The 15,000-nt window shown below is 40.7% G+C and overlaps 1 protein-coding gene and 1 long non-coding RNA gene across 6 annotated transcripts in view; one reads left to right on the top strand and one right to left on the bottom strand.

Moving 5' to 3' along the window:
* Positions 1 to 9,169, top strand: part of LOC116059833 — a 21,304-nt gene extending 12,135 nt beyond the window's left edge. For 2 of the 5 annotated variants that reach the window (XM_031313100.2, XM_031313098.2), the window contains exon 6: positions 2,504 to 3,248. In XM_031313100.2, coding sequence (XP_031168960.2) covers positions 2,504 to 3,183 — 680 coding nt within the window. In that variant the 3' untranslated portion in view covers positions 3,184 to 3,248. Of the gene's footprint in view, positions 1 to 2,503; positions 3,249 to 3,370; positions 3,393 to 8,656 lie in introns of those variants that run through there. The other 3 variants (XM_031313099.2, XM_036003488.1, XM_031313101.2) reach the window with 3 other exon arrangements.
* Positions 1 to 15,000, bottom strand: part of LOC118495489 — a 19,417-nt gene that overhangs the window by 3,740 nt on the left and 677 nt on the right. Inside the window, exon 2 of the long non-coding RNA XR_004897930.1 lies at positions 1,447 to 1,453. This is a non-coding gene — a long non-coding RNA (uncharacterized LOC118495489). The remainder of the gene's footprint in view (positions 1 to 1,446; positions 1,454 to 15,000) is intronic.

The following is a 15,000-nucleotide window of genomic DNA, read 5'->3' as shown; positions in this document are numbered from 1 at the left end:
GGTGCTACATTCCTCCTCTGTTGAAGGATACTATGAAGGAGCCATTTCAGCTGTTGTGCGACCGCTTTCCAAACATGCACGTTTGCCGTGAAAAGATTCAGGCAACGCAATTTTCTGTTCACGTTAACGGCGCATGTTAAAATGTGCCCGGTATCTACCGGACGAAATAGCAACGGGGATTACGGTTCCACTTAAATGTCTGCGTTGCTCTGATGCTCCAAAACAGACGTTAGAGGCACCAGAAACATCGCTGCATGTCACGCTAGTAAACACTAATAACACGCTACACAGCAGCTAACGTTAGCCTACCGTTAGCTACAGTAAACACTAATAACACGTTACACAGCAGCTAACGTTAGCCTACCATTAGCTACAGTAAACACTAGTAACACGCTACACAGCAGCTAACGTTAGCCTACCGTTAGCTACAGTAAACACTAATAACACGTTACACAGCAGCTAACGTTAGCCTACTGTTAGCTAATAAACACTAATAACACATTACACAGCAGCTAACATTAGCCTACTGTTAGCTAGTAAACACTAGTAACACGCTACACAGCAGCTAACGTTAGCCTACTGTTAGCTAGTAAACACTAATAACACGCTACACAGCAGCTAAAGTTAGCCTACTGTTAGCTAGTAAACACTAATAACACGCTACACAGTAGCTAACGTTAGCCTACTGTTAGCTAGTAAACACTAATAACACGCTACACAGCAGCTAATGTTAGCCTACCGTTAGCTACAGTAAACACTAGTAACACGCTACACAGCAGCTAATGTTAGCCTACCGTTAGCTACAGTAAACACTAATAACACGCTACACAGCAGCTAACGTTAGTCAACATGTTACACAGCAGCTAATGTTAGCCTACCGTTAGCTACAGTAAACACTAATAACACGTTACACAGCAGCTAACGTTAGCCTACCGTTAGCTACAGTAAGCACTAGTAACACGTTACACAGCAGCTAACGTTAGCCTACCGTTAGCTACAGTAAACACTAATAACACGTTACACAGCAACTAATGTTAGCCTACCGTTAGCTACAGTAAACACTAGTAACACGTTACACAGCAGCTAACGTTAGCCTACCGTTAGCTACAGTAAGCACTAGTAACACGTTACACAGCAGCTAACGTTAGCCTACCGTTAGCTACAGTAAACACTAGTAACACGTTACACAGCAGCTAACGTTAGCCTACCGTTAGCTACAGTAAACACTAATAACACGTTACACAGCAGCTAACATTAGCCTACCGTTAGCTACAGTAGTAAATGGATTAAACACAGCTAAAATGCTGACAGCTAAACGGTGGAGTGTGAGCGTGTAGCGGGACGTACAACAGTCTGCCGCTAAAGCTATGAGCTAACAGACTCAAACTAGCACTGGTCACTGCTGTTGTCTGAAAAACTACAGACGGGACTCAATGTTGCGTTTACTGGTAAACTGGTAAATATCATGACGACTTATGACCGACTGCTATCTGTTGTGGAGTTTTCCTCACGGTACTCAGTCCTCTGTGACTGTCAACATCTACACTACGCTGCGCGGTGCAGGGAACCACTCTGATTGGCTCATGGAGGCATGTGATCAGACAGTGGTTTACGGAGCGTTCTATGAACTGAATGAAGCATTTTAAATATCACTCCATCACGTGAATTTGATCATGGGAAGCCAGTGGATACTTTATTCATCCCGAGGGAAATTTTAGGGATCCAGTGGCAAACACACATAGACACAAACATACAAACACACACACACACACACACACACACACATATATCTGACATACATACCAATCACTCACAGAACTGTAAAGAGTGAACAGTTAGTGCAGTGATTACAGAGTCTGGTATGGACTGACCATGATAAGGTGCCACGGTAGAGTGTGTGTGTGTGTGTGTGTGTGTGTGTGTGTGTGTGTGTGTGTGTGTGTGTGTGTGTGTACGGAGTAGAGATGTGTTAACAATGTGTGTTTAATTATAACTTGTCTAAAATTCTGCGGGATTCATTCTGCAGTTTGCAGATTCTGTGTGCCCCTGCTCTCACACACACACTCACGCAAATACTCACACACACACACACACACACACACACACACACACACACACACACACACACTCACACACACACACGCAAATACTCACACACACACACACACTCACACACACACACACACACGCAAATACACACACACACACACACACTCTCTCACACACACACTCACTCACACACACACACACTCACTCACACACACACACACACACACACACACACACACACACACACACACACACACACACTCACACACACACACACACACGCAAATACTCACACACACACGCAAATACTCATACACACACTCTCACACACACACACGCACTCACTCACTCACACACACACTCACAGACAGACAGACAGACAGACAGACAGACAGACAGACAGACGGTGGAGATTGCGTGTGCCTGTGCTCATTTGTTTTAATGTGTGCTCCAGACACCGTGGAGGACCCGTTTGCCTCCCAGGAAGCTGACTTGGAGCCCGGAGAAGTTCGGGAAATGTGGGAGTTGAGCGAAGACTCGGACTCAGACGCCCGTCCCCCAAAAGCCCCCGAGGAGGAACCCTGTTGGCGTGTCGACCAAGACAACGGTAGCGGTAAGTCGTGCGGCCAAAAGTGTCGGAAGAGGTGCTGGGAAAGAATCAGCGAAGCGAGACGGGAGGCGCTGCACGCCGCCTACTGCAACATGAGCTACGACGCGAAGAAGGCGTTCGTTTCGTCCTGCGTCCCTCGGCGCCAGACCGCGGTACGTTCCGGCGCTGGCGTTCCCAGCCGACGCAAGCAGACGCTTTCTTACCACTTCACCGATGAGCTGGGTCTCACTCAGATAGTCTGCAAGACCTTCTTTCTCACAACTCTGGGATACCATCAGAGAAATGACCGCTTCGTCCAAACGGCCATCGGGAACGCACCCCGGTCTCGCAACGAGCGCCACGAGAAATGTGCGAAGACGGCCGATAGAAGACGCAGCGAAGCGTCGGAGCCTACGTGTTCCCAGAGTGAGATCACTGTGGAGCTGCACCAGCTGGAGACGGGCGATACCCAGCGCTGGAATGTTACGGAGTACGTCTACTCCAGTACTGGGCTTCAGTCCAGGAGTGGACACCATCAAACTTGATGAGAATTTTTGTGTGTGTGTGTGTGTGTGTGTGTGTGTGTGTGTGTGTGTGTGTGTGTGTGTGTGTGTGTGTGTGTGTGTGTGTGTGTGTGTGTGTGTGTGTGTGTGTGTGTGTGTGTGTGTGTGTGTGTGTGTGAGTGAGTCTGTCTGTCTGTCTGTCTGTCTGTCTGTCTGTCTGTCTGTGGACCATTAAACACACAACTGTTTCTAAAATGGGAGGATTTTGCTTTACTTTTTTTAATAATTGTCTTAGAAAAATGTTTCTAGAAAAAGAAATCTGAATATTTTTAGTAAAATGTTGTGAACCGTGTTCATTAAACTGTGTTTTGGTGTCCTGGTTGTAAATAATGACAATAAAGACTTCTTATCTCATAACTCCTGGCAGGAAGTGTTGCTATAAAATAAATTAACAAAAGACTAGTCCTGGTCTGGGACTAGTCCAGACCAGGACCTATACTGATACATATATACAGATATACAGATACATATATATATAGATATACTGATACATATATACAGATATACTGATACATATATACAGATATACAGATACATATATACTGATACATATATACTGATATACAGATAAATATATACTGATATACTGATACATATGTACAGATATACTGATATATATATATATATATATATATATATATATACTGATACATATATACAGATATACTGATATATATATATATATATATATATATATAGATTATACTGATACATATATACAGATATACTGATATATATATATATATATATATATATATATATAGATTATACTGATACATATATACAGATATACTGATATATATATATAGATTATACTGATACATATATACTGATATATATAGATATACTGATATATAGATATACTGATATATATATATATATATATATATATATATATATATATATATATATATAGATTATGCTGATACATATATACAGTGGGTATAGAAAAGTGATTATGTTTTTTATATCTTTCACTTGGATGTTATAAGTTGCACTGAGTAAATACAGCTCAATGAAACAACAACTATGTCCTTTTATTTCAGGCTGCAAAGCAACAAAATGTGATTATTTTAAAGAGGGGTGATTCTTTTCTATACCCACTGTACAGATATACTGATACACATATACACATATACATATATACAGATATACTGATACACATATACAGATATACATATATACAGATATACTGATACACATATACACATATACAGATATACTGATACACATATATACATATACAGATATACTGATACACATATACACATATACAGATATACTGATACACATATACACATATACAGATATACTGATACACATATACACATATACAGATATACTGATACACATATACACATATACATATACAGATATACATATATACAGATATACTTATACAGATATACTGATATACTGATACATATATACATATATACATATATACAGATATACTGATACAGATATACTGATATACTGATGTACTGATACATATATTCAGATATACTGATACACATATACAGATATACATATATACAGATATACTGATACACATATACAGATATACTGATGTACTGATACATATATACAGATATACTGATGTACTGATACATATATACAGATATACATATATACAGATATACTGATACAGATATACATATATACTGATACACATATACAGATATACACATATACATATATACAGATATACAGATACACATATACACATATACAGATATACAGATACACATATACACATATACATATATACAAATATACTGATACACATATACAGATATACACATATACAGATATACTGATATACTGATACACATATACAGATATACTGATACACATATACATATATACAGATATACTTATACAGATATACTGATATACTGATACACATATACATATATACAGATATACTTATACAGATATACTGATATACTGATACACATATACATATATACATATATACTTATACAGATATACAGATATACTGATACACATATACATATATACAGATATACTGATACACATATACATATATACAGATATACAGATATACTGATATACTGATACACATATACATTTATACAGATATACTGATACACATATACATATATACAGATATACTGATACACATATACATTTATACAGATATACTGATACACATATACATATATACAGATATACTTATACAGATATACTGATACACATATACATATATACAGATATACTTATACAGATATACTGATACATATATACAGATATACTGATACACATATACATATATACAGGTATACTTATACAGATATACTGATACATATATACAGATATACTGATACACATATACATATATACAGGTATACTGATACACATATACATATATACAGATATACTGAACACATATACATATATACAGATATACTTATACAGATATACTGATACATATATACATATATACAGATATACTGATACACATATACATATATACAGATATACTGATACACATATACATATATACAGATATACTGATACATATATACAGATATACTGATACACATATACAGATATACAGGTATACTGATACAAATATACACATATACATATTTAATTTAACCTTTATTTAACCAGGAAAAAAGTCCCATTGAGATTAAAAACCTCTTTTTCAAGGGAGTCCTGGCCAAGAAGCAGCAAAAAAGTTATAAACATACAATACGATTACATATACATTATGAGAAACAATTACAAAGAATCGACTCAAATGCTCTCAATCTGGACTTAAAAGCGTTCAATGAAAGTAATTCAGTCAATTTCCAGTCTTTTTGCAACATGTTCCATGTGTGGGGGGCTGAGTGAACAAAAGCCCTTTTTCCCAATTCTGTACGGGCAAGTGGAACAGCGAGCAACAAAAGATCATTCGAACGCAAACAGTGAGAGCCAACACTCCTCCGTGAGATTAAATTACAGATGTAGGAAGGCAAAAGACCAAGCATGGCCTTATAAATGAAAGTATACCAGTGACCCAGCCTCCTGGAGGACAAAGAAGGCCATCCCACTCGGGAATACAGTTCACAGTGATGGGTCAAGACCTTGCAATTAGTAATGAACCGCAGAGAAGCGTGATATGCAATATCAATCTTGTGGAGACATTTAGCAGAAGCATTCATGTACAACAGGTCTCCATAGTCTAAAATGGATAAAAATGTTGCATTAACAAGGCGCTTTTTTGCCTCAAAAGAAAAACAAAATTTATTTCGAAAGAAAAAGGCCAATTTTAGTTTAAGCATTTTCACAAGATTGTCTATATGGGGCTTAAAAGTCAGGGAGTCATCAAACAAAATACCAAGGTACTTGTAGGTGTGAACCATCTCTATGACATTTCCCTCAAGAGTGGACACAAAGGGGATAGATTGAGGGACCTTCTTATTGTTTGAAAACAACATTAGTTTGGTCTTTTCAGCGTTAAGGACCAGTTTTAGCTGGATAAGTGTATGCTGGACCACGTCAAAAGCTTTCTGCAGAGATTCTACAGCTTTAACAGGGTTCTGTCCAAAACAGTAAATTATTGTGTCATCAGCATAAAAATGCATATTAGCGTCAGACACATCTTGTCCTAGATCATTAATATACATGATGAACAAGAGGGGTCCTAATATAGAACCCTGCGGCACCCCCTTGTGGACATCCAAAAAATCAGAACACAGACCATCACATTTAATGCACTGGGTCCTGTCACTCAAATAATTTGTGAACCATGAAACAACATGATTAGACAGTCCCAGACATAAAAGCCTATGTTTTAAAATAACATGATCCACAGTGTCAAAAGCTTTTGACAAATCAATAAAAAGGGAAGCACAATATTGTTTTTTATCAAGAGCAACAAGTATATCATTTATCACTTTTGTAGCAGCTGTGATGGTGCTATGTTTTTTCCTGAAGCCGGATTGTAGTTTAGAGAGTAGGTCACTAGAGTACAGGAACTCTTTAAGTTGATCACAAACAAGAGATTCAAGAAGTTTTGACAAAACACACAAGTTTGATATTGGTCTGTAGTTAGTCATAACAGCTGGATCACCTCCTTTTAATAAAGGGGTAACAAAAGCAGACTTCCAAACAAGTGGTATTTCTTTGTTTTGGATTGAAAGATTAAAGAGGACCGTAAGAGGTTGAGCTACATAATCAGCTGCTATTTTCAAGAAGTAGGGCTCTATCAAGTCCGGTCCGTTTGATTTCCTGTGATCTAATGCTTTGAGAGCTTTATGCACTTCCTGCACAGTAAAAGGAACAAAATTAAAATACTCTCCAGAAGACATTTGAGGTTCTGTGCAGGGAGTCACGGGGGCCACTCCTGTGGAGTCAAACAAAGAACCAGAAGCTATGAAATGATTGTTAAAGCTATTTAAGACCTCGGTCCTATCGTAGACAGGGACAGAGTTTTTTAAGACATATTTTGGAAGAGCCTGAGGTCTTCTATTTACAGATAGAGACTTTATCACTTTCCAAAATTTCTGTGGATTGTTGAGATTTTCTGTTGTGACAGATAAGTAATAATCTGATTTAGCCTTCTTAATAAGAGAAGTACATTTATTTCTTAAATGCCTAAAATTAGACCAATCAGAGGGAGAATCGCCTTTTCTGGCTTTGGCCCATACCACATTGCGCTGATGGTTGGACTCTGACAATTCTGGAGAAAACCAAGGGTTCTCTCGACCCTTGACTCTAAATTTCCTAATAGGAGCATGTTTATTTACAATCTTCATAAAACTCTCCTTGAAATAGGCCCAAGCCAGTTCCACATCTGGCAACAAACTCAAATGCCCCCAATTAACCAAAGCTAGGTCATGATGATAGGCTTGCTCATTAAATATTTTTAAATTTCTCTTGCAAATAATACGGGGATTGCATTTGGGGATTTTAGTGTTCCTGCATATAGCAACAACACAATGATCACTCAAATCATTGCAGAACACACCCGCTGATGAGAACTTATGAGGGACATTTGTTAGGATTAAGTCAATCAAGGTAGACTTATTTGGACTCTTTACATGTGGCCTTGTAGGTAGGTTGACCAACTGGCTTAGATTAATAGAGTCACAGAAGGATTTAAATTCACCAGAAACTGCATTTAGCCAATCCCAATTATATTATATATTATATAATATATTATATTATATACATATATACAGATATACTGATACACATATACAGGTATACTGATACAAATATACATATATACAGATATACTGATACACATATACATATATACAGGTATACTGATACATATATACATATATACTGATACAGATATAATGATACATATATACTAATACAGATAAACTGATGCTGATACACTGATGCAGGGCGTAGAGCAGGACCACAGCAGCAGCTGCAACAACATGTGGCTCTGCCTCTGATATGTGTTATAATGTCTGTGTGTCTGCAGGGATGGAGCCTCTCTCGCCCCCCCACCAGGACGTGGACTGGTCCGAGGCGTGGCCTAAGCAGGAAGCGGACACGCACGGGCGTAAACCCCGCCGCCCGCCACGGCGCTTCCGCAAGGCGTGGCTGAAGAAGTTCTGGTTCCTCCGCTACTCGCCGGCCCTGGATCAGATGTGGTGCCACGTCTGCCGCCTCCACTCCAACAACTTGCAACCCCCAAACGGCCTGGTCAAAGGTTCCCGGGTGTTCAAGTACCACAACATCAAGGTGCACAACGCCAGCAAAAACCACAAAGACAACGTGGCACGCCACATGCTGCACATGTGCGACCTGCAGTTGTGAGGCGCTAAAACACTCGCGGTCGGATAGTTCTCCTCAGAAAACATCCAGAAGCTACGGACCGTGATGCATTCCAAAACTGTTTACCCCCAAACAGGGCCAAAGGGTTTTTCAGAGTTTTTGAGGACACAATTTTTCACCTTTTTGTCGCCTTTTTTGAGGGTTTTGGTATTTGTACACGCTGTGACTATACAAATAAAAACATGTAAATAGGAACATGTTGGCGTTATTTTGTCACTTATTGGGAGCAGTAGGCTAGATGGAGCCGGTTACCTCCAGGATCTGTGCTAAGCTAGGCTAGATGGAGCCGGTTACCTCCAGGATCTAAATATATATATATATATACATACATCCTTCTTGGGACTGGTCGTATTTCTCTCTGTGTCGAATATTCTGAGGAAAAACTTTGAGAAAAAAATCTATATTTTTAGAAAACGCTGTCAGCAGCCGTAAGACTCCTGAGACTGTCTGCATGTTTCTCTGAATGAAATGTCGTATAAATGAGGCTGTGAATGATATCTGAACACAGCCCTGTGTAAAAAGCTTCAGAATATAGAACATAGGGATGTATTGTCATGTCTTTATGTAGATTTAAACATAGATGGAGCTTATATGCAGAAACCGTTGAACCATACGGGAGAATTCATACATAATTAAAGACATTTGCACCATAAATTGTTGCAGAAAAAGTTTTTTTTGTTTTTTTAATACAGATTATTACAGTCAAATACAACAAAATACACAGAACAAATGACATACATTACATGAGATACACAACATACAGGGGTACATCCTGGAGGCGTTGAGATTAATCAAATAATGGATGCATCCAATCGTGGACATGGACGATGCTGCATCGATAATCGGCCGGGCCATAATCGATTATTTCTGTTTATAATTGAATGTAATTAATGCCTAACAACCTTTCTGTTGACATATTCTGGTATGTTTTGCACATTCAGGAAGTGCCGTGTGCTCAGTGCTGTAGTTTGATGTATCCAATTCAGCCCACAGCTTCCCTCACTCCAGCAGATAGTATGAAATAAAAACAGGACACGTCATTTCACTGTGTAACTACGCTAACTAACCGTGTGTTGTGAACCGCGTGTAGTGATTAAAACAAACAGACAACAGCTGTGTCTCAAAGACCGGCAACAGCAGCCGGGACGTTGAGAATCCACCGTGAGAGGTGATGATAGTTCAGTCACTTCCTCATGTTTTCACTTGGTTGAAACAAGAGAAGAAAGCCTCACTGATGTGAAGAACAGGACAGAGATACATATAGAAATGTTCTCTGCCCGCCGTATGCCAACGCTCCGGTGAGTCCATCACCCCGTCTCTGCCCGGGCGGCGGGCACGCCCCAGCTGACCGCATTTGTTGACAAACTCCGACGCACATGCGACGGTGAAATAGCGATTGTTCTCACGGACACACACGCACAATATCAACTGGCTAGTTCTCCTCCAGACAGCGACGGACCACGTCTCTTGTTCTTCCTCTCATTTCGGCCGTGTGGCGCGCGTGCCCGCTCGCGGTGTGAAGCGCGTCCGCGCTATTTTTTTGACGACCTAGTTAAGGCAGTGGGGTTCCCCAGCTTAGGCGGGCCGCCCGAGCTGCAAAGTGCTGCAGGAAACCCTGACATTTATTTAGTATCAGAGCACTGCAGAATGTTTTGTTTTTGAAGCTTGAAAAGCTATGAATTAAATAATCCAACATGGCTTTAATGGTAAAAATGTATTTGACGCGTCGTGATGCATCGAGATATCGAATCGAATCGGGAGATCAGTGAAGATCCACGCCTCTAGTACAGCCACAGTCCCAGATGGAGCTCAGCGCAAATTCCTCTCACCACCTATGTTGGTGATGGACGGGCCAAATCAACCAATCAGATCAACGATATATCAAACTCTTGCTGAAACCAGTCGGGAGAAGAGCAACAACATCTTTTCCTCTGAGAAAAGCCTCCAGTGCCGTTTTTTGCTCTTCTTTCAATGAAGGAATACTTTCTAATTCGGATAAAACTTGCGCGATAGCTACGCTCATCTCATCCGTGGAAGCCGCCACGTTGTTTAGACTGAACAGTCGCTTCTGGTTGCGTCACACCTAAACCCGCCTCAAAACCAACGCTGATTGGTCGGTCGTTTGGCGAACGGCTCCAAATTTTCTCTGTCTCAAGATGCCAGACTGATCTGCGAGTGGAAAACTGGAGCTCGCCAGATCAGGACGCTCTCACCAGGCTAGCTGAAGACCACCTTTTTGGGGGATTTTCCACTAGATGAAGTCATTTAGCTGATCTTGCATTTTGAACGCCTAAGCTTAAGGCGTTGACTTGGTGCCCGCCGTGGCTGTTGCGGCTATACAGCGGTGAGCCATCCGTGGCTTTTGCAGCTGTATAGCGGCAACTGAAGGTGATCCGAGGAGGAAGAAGGTCTTTCCTTATTTCAAGCCAAATACATATCTCTTATCTAGTATCATATTTGTTGTACATTGTATGTTTCCCATAACTCAGTTAAAACAGATTTTATCACATTTTGCCACAACACCACACTGGAAATGACGATACGGGCCACACATGTCTATTGACATGCTTTTATTTAACAAAAAAAGCCCATTAACTTTGTATTGTTGCATGTCTCATATAGCTTTCTCCCATGTACAGTTTGGTCGACATAAAAGCCTAAAAAAGTCAGCAAAAATTTTTCTAACTGTACGTCCACACCGCCGCCGACTTGAGCTGCTAAGAAGCTCTGGCCGCCCGGTCGAGGACGCTGGTCAGAAAGTCCGGGGAAGCTGTTTGAGGCTTTGGCCGCTCTGACGTAGCAGCATTCTATGTTCATCATGGAAAAAGATCAAGCAGCCACTGCACGGCCAATACACTGACACTAGAAACCTTTTATAAATGACATATATAATGACAGAATGTGTATTGGTTGTTGGTCGCAGCGGTGTCTGTTAGCAGTTAGCTCGCTCGTTAGCCGCTGAACCGCAGCAGCGTGCAGGCAGAGCGAGCAGCCGCCAGCTGTTGATCCGTGCAGGACTTCACCGTGAGCGGACTGTTTAGAGACCATGTGACCGGCAGGTAACGTTAACTGGTCCCTATACGCAAATATCATAAATGATAGGGAACCCAGCAACGGCCATGATGAGCTTCTCCTCCTTTTTCTCTGAACTAATGTTTTGGTAGGAACCAAAGTTTACATCGTATGTTTCTCTGGAATCAGCCAGCGTGAAGGACGTCTATATTCTGATTGGTTGCCGCTGAACGGCGTCATAGCTCATTACCATAAAGTTGACCTACTTTCAACTTTCTGATTGACGCTCTGGTCGCTCAAAACGCCCAAAACGCCCAAAACGTGACGCCGACAGATTTTCCGCTCCTTGCAGCTGAGAGAAGCAGCTTCCATTGAAAATGAATGACTTCCTGTATCTTTAGAAGATCAAGTCGGCGGCGGTGTGGACGTACAGATAGCCATCGTAGAATTTAGCAAGTCATGAAAAACAAACATTACGTTTTTAAAAGCAGCTGCCACCCAGCCGACGCACAACAGCCTGTTTCACAGCCTGAATATTAAAATACTCTCTGCTTCTGACTTCTGAGTCTCAAAGTCGGCAAATCTGTCTGTCTGCACGGCAGCGTCCATAATTACAGCATGAAAAACTGTTTCCTGATTTTTTTTTGGTGTGGTGCACAACTAGTCGGGCCAAAATTAGCTGTGAACCTAAATTGAAATGCGGGCCGGATCAAAATGTGCAAGGGGCCGGATTTGGCCCCCGGGCCTTGCGTTTGACACATGTGGCCTAAGTGGACGGGCTGGTACAGCCAGAGAAAAACCGTATTAATAAACTTTTGAGGTCACACACGACTCGTATAGAACCAGAGTTCTTACGGCCGTAGTATTTTTTGAGAACTTAATTGAATCAATGTAATTTCTAAAATCAGTCAAACAAACAAGGATAGCGTGATTTAGAACAGAGGTGCCCAAATTCTTTCATATGAAGGGCCAAAATGTATCTGGATGGAAGGCCACGGGCCAAAACTAAATGTCGATGTTGAAGAATTCGTAATTCTTGCCATTCTCCGTAGATAAAACGTACGTATGTAATTTAAATGGGAATTTTACCAGCACTGTGCATTACATTGCCGTTAAACTCAGATTACGTACTTTTTAACTGCACAAAATGTACGTTTCGTAGTCATTACTTTTAAAATAAGAGGAGAATAAGCATGAATATGTCAAATCCATGGCGGGCCAAAACAAAGAGAGAACGGGCCAAACTTGGCCCGCGAGCCCCAAATTAGGCGGCGTTGGTCTAGAACCACTGAATTTGCTCCTATGGATGTGGTATTTAACATATAGAAATAATAGATGTATGTGTGGCAGGGTTGGCTCAGTGGGTAGAGCAGGTGCACATATATAAAGGTGTATGCCTCGACGCAGAAGGACAAGGTTCGAGTCCGACCTGTGACGATTTCCTGCATGTCTTCCCCCTTTCTCATCTAGCTATCTCCATTAAAGGCTGAAATGCCCAAAATGAATCTGGGATTAATACTAATAGATAATAATAGAACTCTGACCAGAATGTTATGGTGTAATTGGATTGTATGGGGAAACTCCAAAGAAGATGTGACATGTTTTCATCAGTGCTATTACAAAACTAGCAGTTAGACTCAATATCCTGTTTGTGTCTTTTAAGGAATGATTTAGCTGGGTCTCACTTTGTTAGTATTAGTATTAGTATGAAAGGTATGGGCCACACTTTCTTCCAAGGAATATTCTCTACTATACCATTCCAGTGTGGAATAACACAGGGAATAGTAACAATGTCAGTCTGGAATAAAGATCTAATTTTCCTATTAATACTGTGATTTTCTACTGAGAAGCACAAACCACCCACAGCAGTATCAGTTAATTTGATTAGATGAGTAAGTGGTTGTGGGGGAGTATTAGCCTTTAACAACATTATAATGGCAGTGGTGGCCTGGCTTGTGAGAGAGCTTGGGACCGGGAGGTCGCCGGTTCAATCCCCCAGACCGGCAGGATAGAATCTGGCTGGGGGAAAGTGAAAAAGCAGTGCTTGCTCCCCTCCGTCATCACCACCACTGAGGTGCCCTTGAGCAAGGCCCTTAACCTCCAACTGCTCCAGTGGAGCTGCTCAGTGGCCGGCAGATCAGACTGTGGTAGTACTGGGCAGCTTCCAGTATGAATGTGGTCAGATCAGACTGTGGTAGTACTGGGCAGCTTCCAGTATGAATGTGGTCAGATCAGACTGTGGTAGTACTGGGCAGCTTCCAGTATGAATGTGGTCAGATCAGACTGTGGTAGTACTGGGCAGCTTCCAGTATGAATGTGGTCAGATCAGACTGTGGTAGTACTGGGCAGCTTCCAGGTATGAATTAGGGGTGCAAGATATATCGACTCAGTATCATTATCGCAATATATCGAAAGTGTCGCAATAAGTATGCAATATTTAGTTTATTTAGTGCAGTGCTGCGTCCCGTCCGTTGGCTTAGTTGTGTTTGATTTAGAGCCCGCTTGAAACGCTGTAATAATCATCATTTCATTGGCCAGTTACCGTGCCACTTGCACATGTTAGTGCACGTCAGCGCACAGGTCCACTACGTGTCAAACCCTATGGAGCGTACCATGTGACGTGTGCATATTTCAACAGAGTGACAGTGTGAGTGAAGAAATAGATAGAGACAACTAAACGGAACCAATCATGTTGGACCAGTCCAATATGACCATCAGTTGAAATACACCTTGTGTTGTAAGAAAACTTGTTTAATTTGTTATGAATCTATTTTGATGCATTTTCCCGTAACTTTTGTAATTTTGCATATGTTTAAAAATATCAAAATTAATATCGATATCGCAATATCACATTTTGTCAATATTGTGCAACCCTAGTATGAATGTGGAACTGTGTGAATGTGATCAGGGCGTTCCTGCAAAGAGAGGAACCTACCCTGAATAATTAATAATAATAATTATTTTTTATTATGATAT

This window comes from Sander lucioperca, chromosome 7 (assembly GCF_008315115.2).
Source record: "Sander lucioperca isolate FBNREF2018 chromosome 7, SLUC_FBN_1.2, whole genome shotgun sequence".
In the NCBI taxonomy this organism is placed as follows: domain Eukaryota; kingdom Metazoa; phylum Chordata; class Actinopteri; order Perciformes; family Percidae; genus Sander; species Sander lucioperca.
This window is presented reverse-complemented; position numbering and strand designations above follow the sequence as displayed.